The sequence below is a fragment of the Priapulus caudatus genome, unplaced genomic scaffold (genome assembly GCF_000485595.1).
Source record: "Priapulus caudatus unplaced genomic scaffold, Priapulus_caudatus-5.0.1 Scaffold55, whole genome shotgun sequence".
NCBI classification, from domain to species: Eukaryota; Metazoa; Priapulida; class Priapulimorpha; order Priapulimorphida; family Priapulidae; genus Priapulus; species Priapulus caudatus.
Window position 1 is genome coordinate 449,414 of NW_014577116.1, and position 17,949 is coordinate 467,362.

Consider the following 17,949-nt stretch of genomic DNA (forward strand, 5'->3'; position numbering starts at 1 on the left):
TCTCTCTCTCTCTCTCTCTCTCTCTCTCTCTCTCTCTCTCTCTCTCTCTCTCTCTCACACACACACACACACACACACATACACTAGCAATTAAAATAACCCATTCTGTGCACTCCTACTGACTTAGAATGCATTGTCCTTTTGCATGACCATGAAATATGGAATTATTTTGTAGACAAGAAATTACATAAAAATACACTAATAGTTGTAAGTCTCATGACGTATTAGTATCATATCTCCGGGTTTGCTCTGACCGCGTACATTCACTGCCATATATACACGGACTCCACTTTTATGATTCATCGCCGTGGCAGCGCCACAATGATTTCTGTGTTTACCCTGCAATCATGATATCATTTATTGATCAAAGCCATTCATATTGTGGGCCAACTACAGCTCTGTGAATCACCATGAAGCCAAAGTGAGGCGACGCCCACATTTACAAGCCACCACAGCAAAGAAATTATTTATGCAGCGCCCTAAACAGCGGCCATTTACATGCATTCCAAATCACATGCGCAGGGGTTAAAGGGACAGTAGCCTCTAGGATTTAACTACATACAACTGTACTTATTGTATAACAAATCGTCTATACCCATTACCCACACGTATTTGTTACCAGATATCTAATTTAATTGTTATAATTAATTACACATCAGCGTTACGAAATTTGAACGGCGCCATGACACCCACGACCGTGTTGCCACCCCGAAAAAGTTGCGTATTTGACAATTTATTTTGCACGTTACAGACCGAGGGCTAATCACAAAGGTGCAATTATATTTATACCTAAATGCTATTTAACCGAACGATATTCATTTTAGAGCAAATTTATCCATATTATAACTGAAACTATATATCGTTTATAAGATATTATAATCCTTTTGCTTTTAAATGAATAAATAAGAAACACCCTCAGTCTGTAGCCCTTGGCTGGAAAGTGGTTTTGCGCAACTTATCAGATCGTGCGCTTTAAGTGGCGCCACCATCGTTGTAATCAAACCGTAATCGTTAGTTTTAAAACATTAAAAAAAAAAATTTCTAATGGTGATTGAACCATAAAACTTTTTATGTAGCGTAATTATAACCTAAATTAGCTGAAAATAACCCTAGAACCTAGAGTAAACTCTCCCTTTAAGACAGTAGGCCTACTATACTACTACAGATGAGCCTGGTTGAGGGCTTCAGGCTACTACAATTCAATCAGGACTCAGGAGTGTATAATATAGAGATCTCTCTTTAAAGCTATCTCTATAGAGATATCTCTATATTATACACATCTGATACAATGTATAAGCATTAAGTTGTTAATTTTGTAAACAGGTTATCAAGGTTGCATTCTGGGCACGTTGCAAGTTGTTTATTAACTATTTAGAAAAGATCATCCTTGCAGCATGTTGTCAAAAATGGTAAAGTCGCGGTTAGGCTTGATCTAGAATCGCAGCCGAGTCGGATGAACAAGTCGCAAGTCTGCGCTAGGCTTAAGCAAACACTCCCTAGAGAAACATAATCGCAAAAACGTGTAAAAAACAGCTGAACATACATGTATGTGTACAGACATCTTGTACACAGTTTCCTGCCATCAGTCTCCTTATGCAGTCTGCACGTAAACATCCACATACCACTTTTTTATATTGAATTTTATACCCCTTTTTTCAGTACTTAGACAAACATATGCTTCCTGGTCCCTACGGATCCTACTAACCGCAGACAGCACACACTTGCGCTGTCAAATCACTTTAAGCAGTTTTATTACAATTATATCTGTTAGAACTATGCTGAAAACAGCACTTTTATAAAACGAATGTGTATGTCTTTGACATCTATAGGTTATGATCAGACCGAAACAGTAGACTACCTGTCATTAAAAATATTGCGGATGATTTGAGTTTTTTAATTGCTAAAGAAGTCCGATCGTTTCAGCTCTCATGTTCCCACAACTACACTCATTGATGACTCACCCTTAGTATGACGCTATAGTGGCTATTACTAGTATTTGGCGAGGTTGACTCATTCGTGATTTGTTGCCAATTCAAAATTAAACTTGAGCTCATATTGTTAAACGTTTCCCATGCATAGGAAAGAGTGCTGCCACCATTTGCTTCACTTTCCCTTTACCAATGATAATTTTAATTCAAGCCAAATTTCTTGCAGTTTCTCTAAACATATATTTATAAAAAGCCACCTTTTGATCACACCTTTAGAGTGTCATCCTTCACTCTTACTGTTAATTGTCATTCTCTCTCGTTCTCGCTTCCTTCTTCCTGCACGTTAGCCTGTATGCCCCCTGTCTCTATTTGCACAGTCACTCACAGAGCAAGCGGTTTTTATCGATTAACAGAACTGAAATCAATACAACCCATTAAACGCAATTTTTCGCAGGCTTTCTCCTGGACTCCAAGCCACCTAAGCTACACATTTGGGCAGCCCAAATATTATACAGGGTCCTGTAGCACAAAGCACAATTTCGAGTTGTTGGTCGCATCACACATATATATATATCAGGAGTAGATAATAGGGAGGAGTGTGACATCAATAAACAAGGGAAATTCGTCATTTACTAGCCTTATAATACCTACGATTTACTACGCGTAACTCATCCAACTTGAGCTCAAATCGGACACAGTACATTCGCCCATCATCGTTTCCTCGTAGACACCCGCAATCCGTAGATACAGCCTAAAACGTACGACACGATTCTCCATTCTCTGGCCATTAATCCAACGCCCATTGCGCGCCTATAATTCAGACAAAAGGCAGCAACCTGGCACGCAGTCGCTGTGTTTGCTCTCTCGGATAGCCACATGGATAGCTGAATGTGGCGTTGTGGCTCGCAGGGAGATTGGAGATCGACGCAACACTCGACGAGCTAATCATTTGGTTGGCGTGCGTGCGTGAAGGCATGCCAGCTATGTACAAAGGTGGCCTGTGTAGCTGTGTACCGGGTCAAAGGTGGCCTGTGTAGCTGTGTACCGGGTCAAAGGTTATCTCGCCGAGTGTTGATGCCTAATCTCCCAGCGAGCCACATGCCTCGCTCAGTTAGCAATAGCGCGTTAGGTAGCTGCCTTTTGTTTGAATTATAGGCGCGCATTGGGTTGGATTGATGGCCAGAGAATGGAGAATCGTGTCATACGTTTTAGGCTGTATCTACGGATTGCGGGTGTCTACGAGGAAACGATTTCGTACGATGATGGGCGAATGTACTGTGTCCGATTTGAGCTCAAGTTGGATGAGTTACGTGTAGTAAATCGTAGGTATTATAAGGCTAGTAAATGACGAATTTCCCTTGTTTATTGATGTCACACTCCTCCCTATTATCTACTCCTGATATATATATATATCATATATATAATACACAATTCGTAATTCCTGCTCCAGACATCCATTGCACAGACTCTTCCATTTCATTTTACTATCAAAATGGAAACGGCTTAATTTCATTTTTTTTCCAAAATACAGTGTATTGTATGCATGCAATATAGCGTGTTTCAAGACCACTTTATCGAGACCACTTTTTAAGACTGAAGTTTTACATTTTATGCCTATACATTAGCCAATGAATGTCTCCACACCAAAGCACTTGCAGATTGCATAGCTATATTACATGTATCCGACACATAAATGGTACAAACTTACTCATGAAATTCCCATGGTTTTTTCATGAATGGGCAAAAAATCACAGTAGGTCCATTTGAACCTAACCTGAGCCCAGTAGCACAATCAGGTCGAGGACATTAGGGAATCAGGGCCTCCAGCCCTCCCCTCCAGATACGACTAATTCGCTTAGCCAGGTTGGAAACGTTTTCAAGCCCACCGTATATGTTTTAATGTGATGGTTTTCAGCTTTTCACTGTGTAGGCACGATGCAATTACAGACAAGAGAATCTATTTTTACATGATACAAAATTTCTCTCTGGTCTGCAATGAGTTGGCAAAAAATCAAACAAAGGACAAGGGATTGAATGTATGTTTTCTCATCTCAGAAGGATAATAAAATCTATTTCCAACCAACAGCCATGTATGTTAACTATTAAAGGGATCGTTTACCTTAGGTTCTAGGGTTATTTTCAGTTAATTTAGGTTAAAATTACGCTACATAAAAAGTTTCATGGTTCAATCACCATTAGAAATATTATTAAAAAATGTTTTAAAACTAACGACTACAGTTTGATTACAACGACGGTGGCGCCACTCAAAGCGCACGATCTGATAAGTTGCGCAAAACCACTTTTCAGCCAAGGGCTACAGACCGAGGGTGTTTCTTATTTAATACTTTAAAAGCAAAAGGATTGTAATATCTTATAAACGACATATAGTTTCAGTTATATTATGGATAAATTTGTCCTAAAATGAACATTGTTTGGTTAAATAGCATTTAGGTATAAATATAATTGCACCTTTGTGATTAACCCTCGGTCTGTAACGTGCAAAATAAATTGGCAAATACGCAACTTTTTCAGGGTGGCAGCACGGTCGCGGGTGTCATGGCGCCGTTCAAATTTCGTAGCGTTGATGTGTAATTAATTATAACAATTAAATTACGTATCTGGTAACAAATACGTGTGGGTATAGACGATTTGTTATACAGTAAGTACAGTTGTATGCAGTAAAATCCTAGTCTACTATCCCTTTAACTAACATAGTAGTACACTGCCAAAAACCATCACAGTGCAGTTAATTTTTATAGCTTGCATGGTTTACAAATCCTCCGATGTACAAAAAAGCTAACTTTAATAAAAAAAATTGATAGATTTCAGATTTTTTATTGACATTGATTGAAAAAAAGAAAGTTACTACACACTGTGCTTGGTAACAATTTCACTGTATAGGACTGTAGTAGGACACTGGACACTGTAGTAAGACTGGTTGAATTGTCTTATTTTATTTTCTCTCTTACCTCGGACACCAACATTGGTGGTGAAGGGAAAAAAACGTTTAAACCATGTAATAAAAAAACAATGGCCTAATGAATACAAAAATCTACACTTGAAAACCCCAAATCTAATAACTTTTCAGAACCAGCGCATTTACCATAAGAACCAAGTACCGTGATAAAGTATAAATTAATAGGTATACAGGGTCTGCCAAGAAAGATTTTGCAAGGTGTGGTTCAATGAGTTTAGCGAAAGCTGTAGTAACACTCACTAACAGTAATCGCCCATAAATATAATCGACTTTGGCACATTCTATGAATAGACTACAGTGGTTTAGAGATAACGACCTAGCCAATTAACGGTGAAGATATGCATGTATCAGGAGTAGATAATAGGGAATTCCCTATTATCTACTCCTGATATATATATACAGCACCTCACATTGATTCACAACGAACAACCACAAGAATTTTCATTGTGCAAATAGACAATAGACAGATATAAGACAGGAGAAGGAGAACTATACAGCGACATACATCATCCACGTACGCACGCACACACGAACGCACACTGCATATATGTATATCAGGATGTATATAATAGGTATATATATATAAAACATATACCATCATCACTACTGAAACTGGTTTTGGTGCTACCCTGCGCAGCCCCGGTACCCGTGACCTATGTACTGTACATGTTTGCGTACACTTGGTGGCAAGGATCGCTAGGATAGGCAAGGTGGCCGGCCGGCCTTGTGATCCAACCATGTGCTGGGGTACTGCCCGCAGCACAACGGTATACAGCAAGCCAATAATTGTACCATCATCCCCCCACACAGACTGGTAGAGATGAAGAGTACGAGAAAAGTGAGATAGAATGAAAAACACAATGAATGCAAACGGAGCCATGCTCATATGATTCTGAACCATGTAGAAACTTCTTGCCGTTCTTATATTGTTTCATATTGGTTCCATGCCATGGTACAATAAAAGTGAAAGGCCATAAGGCATTTCCACCTCTACTTTAATTTCAACTCGTGTTTTTGACTTTAGCCAATTTCTTATTGGATTCGGATCAATATGAAAGAACCACGTGGATGATTATACTTCATATCTTAATTGGCCATTCTTTTTTTTACAACATGTACTTATGAATAACAACAACATACGTGTGTAGTGTAGCCTGCTGTACATAGCTGGTTGTACAGCAAACGCGTTACCACATCAATCAACTTTCATCCATCCATTTTCTATATTTATCACACCTTACCCGTTACAGCGTATGTTCACAGTATTATATAAAAATAAACATAAATAAACAAGGATTGGCTGTATCAACGCGTGTATCATGGAAACGGAGTACAGGTAGAGCTGCACCACGATCAATATTGAAACACCAGTGGGGCAACTGATTTTGAATTGTCATGCATAAATGCACATAAATTATTCACTATAACTTTTGCCAGTATAATATGGCTCGGGTTTGTAGATACAGCACATTGGTGTCATCAATAGAAAATCATCATACTGTATCATCTATCACTATCCGGTCTAGCAACTGTCTGCAGCTTACTGTATAGCCGTGCAACCAAAGCGATGCCCATAAATTTTACTATAATTTATAATAATTAATATTCACACCATTAATTACACTGTAGAGTGCGTATATCATAAAACATAATAAAATATAGCATATCCAAGCGGAGACATGGCATGTTTCCAGAGATACGGGCCTAAGGATAGAGAACATGGGTCCCAATAAAACCAATGTGCCTAACCCTAACCCTAATTCTAACCCTGGCCCTAACGGCCTAAGGATAGAGAACATGGGTCCCAATAAAACCAATGTGCCTAACCCTAACCCTAACAATAACCCTAACCTATATTATATTGATATAATATTATATTTATATTGATGTAAATGACATTGGTTTTATTGGGACCCATGTTCTCTATCCTTGAACCGAAGTGGCCTACGCACTAGTACTAGTACTGTTATCGAGCACTAGGCCTACACTAGCCCCGTTTCGTGTTTGACCCCCTCCTAACTAGCTCCAAGAAACGGCTACACATAGAAAGACATGAAAAAAACATATCGTCATGCGTATTGGCGCTAGTAAGGGTAAGGCAGCCACGGCCGCGTATAGTTGTATGTCTATGATACTAAGCTAACACTGCTGCGATGCGAACTCGCTGATGTAATCAAATGCTGTGATCGCGGTACTGACACGTCAGCTGAAATTCAAGACATACCTGCAGATGAATCGGAAACTTCTTCAGTGGCGTATTCATGACTGTTCGCAGGTTGCACGCTACAGACCAGTAGACTGACTGTGCTACGCGGCACACGACACGCCACCGGCTATGTGGTTACCGCGCAGCGATCACATGTGGTTTTACCGGTAGGCACGCAGGGGAGGGAACAACCGTTAGGTACCCCGCATAGGCTGCTTGCTACGCGATCACACGCGCCACACCAACATTTTGGTTCGTGCGAAGCTGTATAATGGCGTCTAGTCACCGCATATAAAATTCGGATGATAATTTCAGAGAAAAGAGGCGACAGCAGCAGCAGCAGCGGCGGCGACGAACCAGGCAGCGTATTGATCGTGATGCAGGCAAGAGGCCGCTGCTTTACCGCGCAGGCCCCACAACATGGATATTGCAAACAGCACCAGTCTCCAGATAATCGCGCTATCGTGAGTCATCGGGCTCCTGTTGGCTACAGGGAAAGCCCTTATTCACACAAACTTTATACGCCTCAGACATCTGTCCTGTACCGAAGCTTGCTCCGCAGTTTATTCACACAACATCTATATAATATTATAGTTCTACTATGCATTATGCTATTTTACAAATAAAACACAAAGAATAGAAATTGACGCCTACGGCCTACGCATTACACGAAATGCCTTTCTTTTTATAGCAACATACATTTTGGGGTTTAGAATACTTAGAAAAATTAATACTTTGAAATTGATATAAAGTTAAACCTGTTTCTATGAGTTTGTTCCGCGAAATATCCCAACTGACTGTATCTCAATATACACTGTAAGATTCTGTCAGATACAAAGACGATACAGAGTACTACATAACAATGCGTCATTGTTTTTCGTCGTCCCGTTGTAATAATCCTCTTTAATTTTTCTCGATTTACGTGGGATTGTTAAGCTAGAGGACAGGAAATGAAGGCTTACCTGAGATATCTTTTAGTGTAATCAATGGGTGGTTTGAGTGCTTTACGCCCGTGTCTTTTTGACATTACGAGTGGCCTGTACATTATCGCGGGGTCCAGCACACGTGGCGATTTTAATCGCCAGTACTGACGATTTTTACTAGCGATAAAAATCGCCACGTGTGCGCCCGGCTTTGTATGTCGCATATTGTAAAAACCAGTGAGTAATACTGATATTATATGTCGTCTCAACAGATCTTTTTCGTAAATCGATGCGTAATTCATGTTAATTGTTGTTCATCGGCTCGTTATTCGGAGAGGTCATCAGGAACGCATCCCCAACGAACAACGGGAGACTCAAAGCAACAAGAGGATTAAACAACATGTTTTTTCCAGCTAATGCCAACTTACTCTACTTGCACAAGTCCGATCTCACAAGTCTACTGGTATCAAATTCTAACTGAACAGTGTTGTATCAGATGTATATGAACTGGTGGGTCCATTCTTATTAATCACGTGCTACTGAAGTTTCTTTCGTAATTGTTTCCTTGCATGCATCTATCTTCTAAAACAATATTTCTCTTGTGCCTATCCACCTAATTTCGCTCTTAAACATGCAGACTACAGCTACGCCAGATGATAAGATTTAATTTTACATCCTTTTGGGAATAAACATCCCATGCAATCATATCAGTGCAACGCCATGATGAAACTAACATAAAAATAAGTTTTGCTACTGAGGCCTAACTCTTATAGCAATGAGCACTATTGTACATTGGAATACAAATCTATATTATTTAACGATGGAGCGCGTGGTGTTTATGACAGTGGGTGGAATCAACGCTAGATGTTAAACAGTACTAGCTGACATCCACTTCCACTTGCAATCAACGAAATAATACGCAATACAAGAACGTAGCCTCGCGTAATCTTTTTTTCTGCGAACACATGCTTTGCATGACACGATGGGCGGTAACATCCGTAAGGATGTTATTACGAAATTACCCTTCTTAATCAACCGACACACACAGCGGCATTGAGCTTACCCATTTGAGGGAGTTCTTGTTTTCGTCCTCCTCCTGTTCACTGTCCGAGGAGAACGCCAACTGGCTTTTGTCAAACCAGGGGTTGAGGCGGGGAGGAATACAGGTACCCAGTGGTACATTACACATACTGTCTGCAACGAACGGGTGTGCGTCTGCATCCCTGGCTGCTATTGGCTTCAGAAAGGCAGCAAAGGAGGCTGAAGCCTGCGAGCGTTCGCAGTGCAGCGCATGCTGCTAGTGCACGGCAAAATCTGGCTTCTGTAAGCATCCCGCTCACTGGCTGACGCCAGCGTGTCACCGAGACACGAAAAAAGAACTTTAAATCAATAACGCTGCAGTTTCAACTGCTTCACAAAGTTCGTGAAGTCCGTTGTTGGTGCCATCGTGATGCAAAATACATCGGGGTGCAGCCCGCGGCTGATAGACGCAAGCCGGATGGCACCACTGCACCAGTCAGACACGGGAATGCGTAATTAAAAACAAGAATTAAACCAGATCTGGAGTTCCAGTCGTGTGTTTTCTTAGCCGTTGATGCATGTCGCGAAGGCCATGCATTAGCTGCTGTGTAGCGATATATTACCAGTGTGTGCCACTGGGTGGAGCTACGAATGCTGACGCACGCTAGCCGCGCGCCGGCCGGTGAGTGAGTCACACGACTGACTCAGAAACGCGCATTCAGCCGATGGAGAAACGTAAGTGTTCGGCCGTAGATTATGTTAATTTGCAAATTGGCTATGCTCATTTCATCAGCTATGAGATGCTGTCTGGGTGAACTACCAAATAAATCCACAGCTGGTCCGTGTGCTTGCTGAATGGGGTAAGGAATTGACATATGCAAGAATCACTCACCCTCAGTAATATCAAGAACGTATTAAGAAGAAAGCATTCTTTTAATACGCTCTTGGTCATATCTATATGCTGGATCGTAGGATCGTAACACTGTGCGTGCGGCATACATGGCTGGTGTGACACACACTGGATATTGTATTTGCAATCACTTCTACCAGATGGAATACCGAGAGCACTTGCCCGCAGGCAACACTGAAGACCACTGGTCAGTGATGGCCAACACAAGGATAAACGCATTGTTCCGGAACAAAGACGGAATTCAACACCAGTGGTCTAAAGTGGTTTGGGCCAGAGAGTCTCCTTGACACACAATTGTTGAAATTACATCTCTGTCAACCACCTAGGGCTTTTCTAACACAACCGTAGCAGCCTGTCAACTGCCAGGAGAGTGTCCATCCCAGTAAACCAGTTTGTGCGATACTGGCAATGGGCTCTTCTATCAATGCTACACTGACCGAACGAAACAGCTTTCCGCGATCACATTTTCCTGCCTCCTGTCATGATGGCAATTTTGAAAATGCCAATTTCACCCAATTAATGTTCCTATAGTAACAGAATCACTAGAACGAGACAATCGTTCATCACGGCCAGTTGAACCAATCCTACAACGCTGCAAGTAAGTGCTGTATTACTGTAATCGAGTTTATAATGTGAGACTACGAATTATTGCAACTATACATTGAGCCAAATCAAAGGCAACAGTCAGCACCAACACAAAGGACCACTACTGAACGCTGCTACCCCGCCCAACGCTATGCTACAAAGCTACGGCTGGCTACACAGTGGTCCCTCCCACTGCAGCAGAAAATATCAGCTAGATAAAATGAGAAAATCTCTTTCAAACGTAATGACGGTATAAATATTCAGCAAAGAGAAAATAGTCCAAAAAGAAATAACTTTATTTTCTAGACCACGAGCCGACACTCTTCACGTGCTGCTTGTTCACATTCATGCGAAATGATGAAGCATGCTATTTGTGAATTAAATCATTAGCAGTAATTCAGTGTGTCTCGCCAAAATGAGGGCGTGTGGAGGGGGGGTCATCTAGTGTAATTCCACAAATAGAAAGATATAGTTCCTAAATACACGAGAATTTCGCCATGAATACGATAATAAATTATGCGTTACAAATGCAAAATTTATGACGAAATAAGACGAATTTCAAACAAATAAGAATGGCTTAAGCTATAGATCAAGGCCATTCTAACCTTATTCTTAAGCTGGCTATATACAAACAAAATTTAGATCGTATAGTTGTCTAAATGAGGAAATGCTGAGTCACCGGAGATATAGTATAAAATGTAAAGCCGTTGATCTAACAATGTTACTTGAATGTAACAACGTAGTACATCTGTCTAGCTAATTACCTTACCATGATGCTGTTATTTAAATTAGGACGAAATAGAACTTACAACAACATCCACAACGGAATATCTGTTTCGCCGGTTTATTCCAATACTAAACGCCTCTTTTATAACGTTGAGTAGACAATTAAGTTCTTTCACCCAAAGACTGTTGGGAAATTTAGCATGTGTATGAAATCCTCGATACGTGATATCAAGAGCTAATAAATACCAATAATAATATAGGTATATATTAGCTATTGGTGATATACGAATGCATGCACGTGCACGTTCATGGATATTGTCATAGAGACATAGACTATACCCACCAGTGATGACCAGCAGGTTAGTAGCTGTTTAAATGTAGACACACAAAACAACTCTACTGAGCTACTGAGTTAATTGTATCAACTGTAGACTAAAGAACTAGCAACAGCCAATAACAAAGCCATATAATCTATATGGATTCCTTGATACTGTAGTGACATTTATTGACTGTTAGTCTGTTACACACCGCACCATGTGCATCACAATATATGTGTACATGCAGATATCTAAAAAACACGTTCCTCCTTATAATTCTATCAATTCGGCCATGTTGCGAGGAACCGCCTCCCCAACAATAACTGGACATACGCCTTCCTATTTCATACTGTATTAGTCCGTGCGCTAATTTTCCAGCCTCGCCTAAAAATGAAATTCAGATAACTGAGATTCGTTAATAACGGTTATTATTAACCAACCGTTCCACGTATATTCCTGGGAACCACTGCATCAGAGACAGGCAAGAAGAACCATGAATTGCGTAGAAGAGAAGGCCTATACATATTATCAAGAGCTAATAATACCTCGTGACACGTACATTGCATGTCTACTATACTCATTATGAAATGGTAGCTAAAAGCGCAGTTCAATTCTACTCCATCTCTGACACGTCAACACGACAGTACCTTAGAATCAATGTAAATAACCTTGGCCTATATGCATGCCTTTTGTAACGCGATAAACAAGATTCTATTCTCGTATCGATTCTATTACCCTGATTAGGTAAGCTGTTTTTAATGACCATTGCCAGCAGGTAGCTGGCTGCATGGGATAATCTTTGGCAATCAGTATTTTCGGGTAACCCTTTATAGCTGTGTAATTGTTTTGGGTCAGGTATTGAACAGGCCACGTCTACGGGTTTAATTACTGCGCTGCGTTTCACAACACCTGAGCGAAGATAAAGCGTAATTACCTCACTAGCGGCCGTTGCCTGCTGTGGAATATGTCTCACGGGTTCCACAGCGGGTTGGTACCAACCGGTCATGGCTGACGAGTTCTTCAGGTAGCCACGCTGACGTGATACGGACGCCGGTGAGGATGAGGCATCTGGAGATTGTGATACGGGATGTCCGTGGTGAGGCGGCGCGTAGCTACCCATCACCGGGGATCCAGGGTAGCCGTAGTACGACGGGACAGGCGCGCTCGCCCCGTATTGGAAGTTCGTTCCAAACGGGTAGTACTGGGGCGTGCCGGGGTTGTAGCAAGGAACTCCCGGAGGATAGTTCCCAGCGTGGGTGTCAGGCGTTCTCACATCGAGCGACTCTGTTGCGGCTCGCGGCTGTCCGTTTGGCACACCATTAGACATCGCGCCAAGGCTGACTATAGCCTTCCAATGGAACGAATACCTCTACGGCGAGTTCTCATGGAGCAAACCTGACTAGTTTGTCTTGCACTCTTCACAGCACGGCAGGACTTGTGCAAGTGATGAAACATTTGGCATTTACGAAGCTCGGTGCAGAGGTGCATAGGTGCATGTTATGGCTGGGTTTACACAGGACACACGGCAAAGTCAATATTTAGTAAACTCCAACAGCATATATAGAAATGCAAACAGACTGACCAACGTTTCCTTAGCTTCACGTACACTCTACGTGATTCAACACCGTTGCACGTCGTCTCTAAAACCCGGATACCCCTGCTACCCCGCTCGCCATACTCGCACGTTGCGTCAAGTCGGGGCACACGTACGTCTCTCCAGCCAGTTCGTCTGCTCGGCTAGGCGTGCACGAGCGAACTGCTACCTGCCGGAGTCCGGTTCATCAATAAGGGTCTCAGCTTAGGAGAGACAAAGGCTCTACGAACAAAAGTCGCACTTAAGCAGAGATTTGCACGCATGGCTGTAGCTGGCATAGATGCATGGTTGTGTATAGACACGCCTGAGCACATTCTGTGACACACCTGCCCGGGAGATATTAACCCACAGGGTGGGGTCCAAGTCCAACCGACCGAATTTTAAATCGGTCAATATCCCTGTCGCCCGAGCACTACACGCGCCGTTGCGGCTACTCAAAGGTCGAACTGAAGGCAAGTGAAAGTTAACCTTTCTTGGAGCATATAGCTGCATATACTTTTATTAGCGCCAAGGGCAGTTTGGGTGATACTTCATTAGGAGTGTTCCCAACTTGTCATTGCCAATGTCATTAATGGTCATAATAACATATATATATATGGTCATGGTCATATATTAGTTTGTGGTTTAATGTCATTTAGGTTAGGGTATAATAGGGTTAGGGTTAGGATTATCAATCATTAATCATTAATCATTAATCATTAATGAGATCAAAGGGGAATCAAATTGGGAACACTCCTAATGGAGCGTTAGCGGGCAGTAAACACTACATTATTATTGCAACGCGTGTGATTTGGTGAGTAAATACAACACATCTGCGATCACCCTGCTAGAGAAAGATAGTCTCAACTAAGTTTAACCAGTGAAAAGTCATAGTAACTAAATAAGTTATACCGGCCACTTCATCAAAAATCACTGCTAAAACAAATGAAAACAAGTACTACTTGAAAACAAATATCACATTAACTTTAAAAACGGAACATATTTACATGGTCACGCTACATTTTATACCGGCAGCGGCTTCAAGTCGAACCACGTTCGCAAAATTTCCACTTATTGTACGAGACGATGAGTCGAACTGTGCCATAGAAAACACCCAAGAACAAGACCCCTCCTACTTGTCACCTCACTAGAGTAGAGTCGCACAAACTCCACGACTTCACATGTACGTGCTTAATTTTGTCATGCAGGTGTTATATGACCTGTAGGCTGTATAAACACGTACACACTGAGTAAAGGGACTATCCAGTCCAAGCATCGAAAGTCTTCATCAGATACAATCTCAGTGTATCGCTGTACAGGAGCAGCGGACACTTGCTGAGGTACATAACAATCGACTGAAATGATAGCAAACTGCATCCATCTTTATTTGAGATTCCACAGCAGATTAAAACGCAATCCGCAATCGCTCAGCAGACTCCCAGTTGAGACTGTGGCCAGACCTCTGCTCCTAACGTTTACATGCACTCAGCGCCGATCATTTTGGCAGTCTAAAATTCAATGTAGCAAACCATAAAGGTGATTTCAGACGCAAATATAATAGAGGACACGCCCAATGAACTTGTACAGCCAAACGATCTGAGAGGCCGAGATAACTACGAACTACTACTATACTTCTGCCACTCCACTCCCACTCCTCCCCACACTTTCCTCACGCATGAAGCATAAGCAGCAGATAAAATTTGGTCCCAGAAAGAACCAGTTCTCAGCACTAGTAACAGAGATGCCGACAGTTTCTGTTATTTTCACTAAACCTCTCACTGTGTTCCTGCTTGCGTCTCGCTTTTGCCCCCCCCCTCATCCTTCCCTCCCTCCCTCTCTTGCTCTCTCGCTCTCTCTCTCCCTCTCGCTCTCTCGCTCTCTCGCTCTCTCTCTCGCTCCCCTCTCCTACTTCTTCATCCTCATAGATCTTTGTTTTATTGCATTCCTTTCTGGCCATTAGATCCTGCTGGCTTAAAGTCGTCTCCCTGATCATGCATTGCATATCTGGGCTATGTGATGTGATCAAAGAAATCCATATGATACTCTTTCTCCACAGAGAGTGATATAACAGGTTCTAATTAGTCACGTGCTTGACGCACTCTTTGCCGAACCTAGACGTGATGGTCGGCCATGATGCCGAGGCGAGCCGAGGATTGACACTTTGTGTCCTCCAATCACAGCCTACGCCGCACCTCCCTTTGAAATTTTTATAGGTGGGGACCCATCACAGTACCAAATCGCCGATCTCAGGAACTAGGGCATTCTGCTAGGCTAGAACGGTTTCCTACGATAGAGTGGTGGGATGGAGGTGCAGCAGGGGAGAGAGTAGAGGAGGGGTGACGGGAGGTGAGGAGGGCGAGAGAGAGGTAGGGTGCGTAGGATGGACGGGGGGTGAGGGGAGGGGGAGGGGGGGGGGAGCGAGACTTAGCAGGGGGGTGGAGAGTGGGGTTGGTGGATGCGATGGGGAGGATGGGGGGCGGGAGGAGGCGGGGAGACGAGGTCGGTGGTCGAGGGGGGGGGGGGGACTGGGAGGAGGTAGGAAGATCTGGATGTGGAGTAGGGGTGTAGGAGAGGCGGGAGCGAGTCGGGGGGATGAGATGAGGACGGGGGGATGAGAGGATGGGACGGTGAGGAGGGGTGGGGGATCGCGAGGGGAGGGCTAGGATTGGGGTGAGCGGGGGGGGGTCGGGAGGTCTGCTGGATGGAGGGGAGTGACGTTAGGAGAGGGGGTGGGGGGTGAGAGAGGGGGGGCGTCGGGATAGGTGGCGAGCAGGGGAGGAGGGGGAGGAGGTGGGGCGAGAGAGAGAGGAGAGGATGGGAGGGAGGATGCGCGAGTGATTGGAGGGGAGAGAGAGAGAGCGGGAGTTGAGGAGGAGTGACGGGCGGGCGCGCTGAGTGGGGGACTGGCGGTCGGGGGTGGAGGAGTGAGGGCGTTGGGGCCTGGGCGGGAGCGGTGATGAGGAAACGGGGGAGGGGAGGCAGCGTGGAGGCGAGGGAGGGGGTGGTTGAGCAGGAGGGGAGAGAGGTGAGGGGCGAGGAGCAGCACTGGGGTGGATGCGGGACGCGGGGAGGTGGGGAGAGGCCAAGTGAGCGACGGGCGCGGGCAGGTTGGTTGGAGGAGTGGTGTTGCGAGGACGGTGCGATGCGAGAGGGCTCGGGGGGGAATGGGTCGGACGGAGCTCGGGTGGGCCTGAGTGTGAGGGGGGGAGGGTGGGGGGGAGGGGAGAGGGAGGGATGGTGTGGGAGGGGACGATTCATCATGAGTCGAGGAGGGGGGTGGCGCGGTGGGGGGGTGAGGTCATCCGGAGGGGAGCGGGGGACGTGGCGATGACGTGGTGGTGGGTTGATTAGGGCGGATTCGGATGCGGGGGGGAGGGGGGAAATGGGGGGGGATGGGCGTGGGAGAGGGGAGGGGGGGGGGGGAGGATGGTTGGGATGTGGATCGAGGGGGGGGGCTGGGAGTTGTCAATGACGGACGGTGGACGCGGCGAGTGGACTTGGCGATAGGGGGCTGCCTGATGGGGGGGGGTGATTGGGGGTTTGGGGGGCGGGGGGGGGGGGGATGGCGGATTGAGGCGGTGGTGTCTGGAGGGGCGGCGGGCGGTCGTGACGTCTAGGTGGGGGAGCAGGTCGGGATGGTGAGATATTGCGGTGAGTAGGATGCGAGATGCGCTGACGTTGGGGGATGACTGAGTGATGTCGACGGGGGGGAGGAGGGTGGAGGGGGAGACTCGGGTCGGGGGGAGGGGCTTGGAAGGAGGGGATGGCGGGATGGAACGGAGAGGACCGTCTGGTGGCTGAGACGTGAGCGGCTGTGGCTGGGCGTTGGCTGAGGGGAGCTGGAGGGGGACGGGGCCGAGTGGAGAGAGAGGTGGCGGGAGAGTGTGACGTCGGATGGAGAGAGGGAGGGAGTGTGCTCGGGGGGAGGGAGAGAGGAGCTTTGCGGGGGGGGGGAGAGGGGCACGGGGCGCGGGGGGGAGGAGGGCAGATAGGGACTGGAGGGGGAGGGGGGGGAGGCGGGGAGGGAGGGAGGGGGAGGGGAGGGCGAGGCGGAGGATTGCGGGGGGGGGGGGGAGCGAGACGAGGGCGTAGGTGGATGGGGGAGCGAGGGGGGAGAGGAGCGGGAGGGGGGGGGGGGGGAGTCGGAGAGGGGGGAGCGCTGAGGAAGGGAGGAGGGGGAGCTGCTGGGAGAGGGCTCAGGGCTATGACGGCGATGGTGAGGTCGAGGGCGATAGGGTGGGGGGGGTGGGCCGGGGGGGGGAGAGGGAGGTGGGCTGAGAGCGTCGTCGGGACGGACGGATGAGTGGGGGCGACGGGGGCAGAGGGGAGGGAGTGGGACGGGGGAGGGGGTGAGAGGCGGGTTTGACGGGGAGGGCGCGAGAGGGGGGCGGCGTGGGATGGAGCGGAGCTAGGTGAGGGAGGCGATGGGGAGGGATGGGGGAAGAGGAGGGTGGGGGCAGGAGGGAGCTGCAGGACGTCAGCGGTGGGAGTGAAGAGAGAGAGCAGAGAGACGAGAGAGAGAGAGATGAGCTGAGAGATGATGACGAGAGCAGGACGAGTGAGGAGGAGAGAGAAGGACGAGGATGAGAGACTGAGAGAGAGAGAGAGAGAGAGAGAGTTGGAGAGAGAGATGACGAGAGAAGACATGAGCGGAGAGAGACGGACAGACAAACAAACGAACCGATGGACAGACAGGCAGGCAGACAGACAGAACGGACAGACAGACAGACAGACAGACAGACAGACAGCACAGACAGACAGGCAAGGACAAGTAGAGCTGGGGC

At 45.6% G+C, this 17,949-nt stretch overlaps 1 protein-coding gene across 6 annotated transcripts in view; it reads right to left on the reverse strand.

Moving 5' to 3' along the window:
- The window catches only part of LOC106820997 (dihydropyrimidinase-like), a 50,467-nt gene that overhangs the window by 14,974 nt on the left and 17,544 nt on the right, over window positions 1–17,949 (reverse strand). The window contains exon 1 of one of the 6 annotated variants that reach the window (XM_014825619.1): window positions 12,527–13,352. The exons of 3 other annotated variants lie outside the window; for them this stretch is intronic. In XM_014825619.1, coding sequence (XP_014681105.1) covers window positions 12,527–12,919 — 393 coding nt within the window. In that variant the 5' untranslated portion in view covers window positions 12,920–13,352. Of the gene's footprint in view, window positions 1–7,129; window positions 7,491–9,097; window positions 9,356–12,526; window positions 13,353–17,949 lie in introns of those variants that run through there. 2 more of the 6 variants (XM_014825620.1, XM_014825621.1) reach the window with 2 other exon arrangements.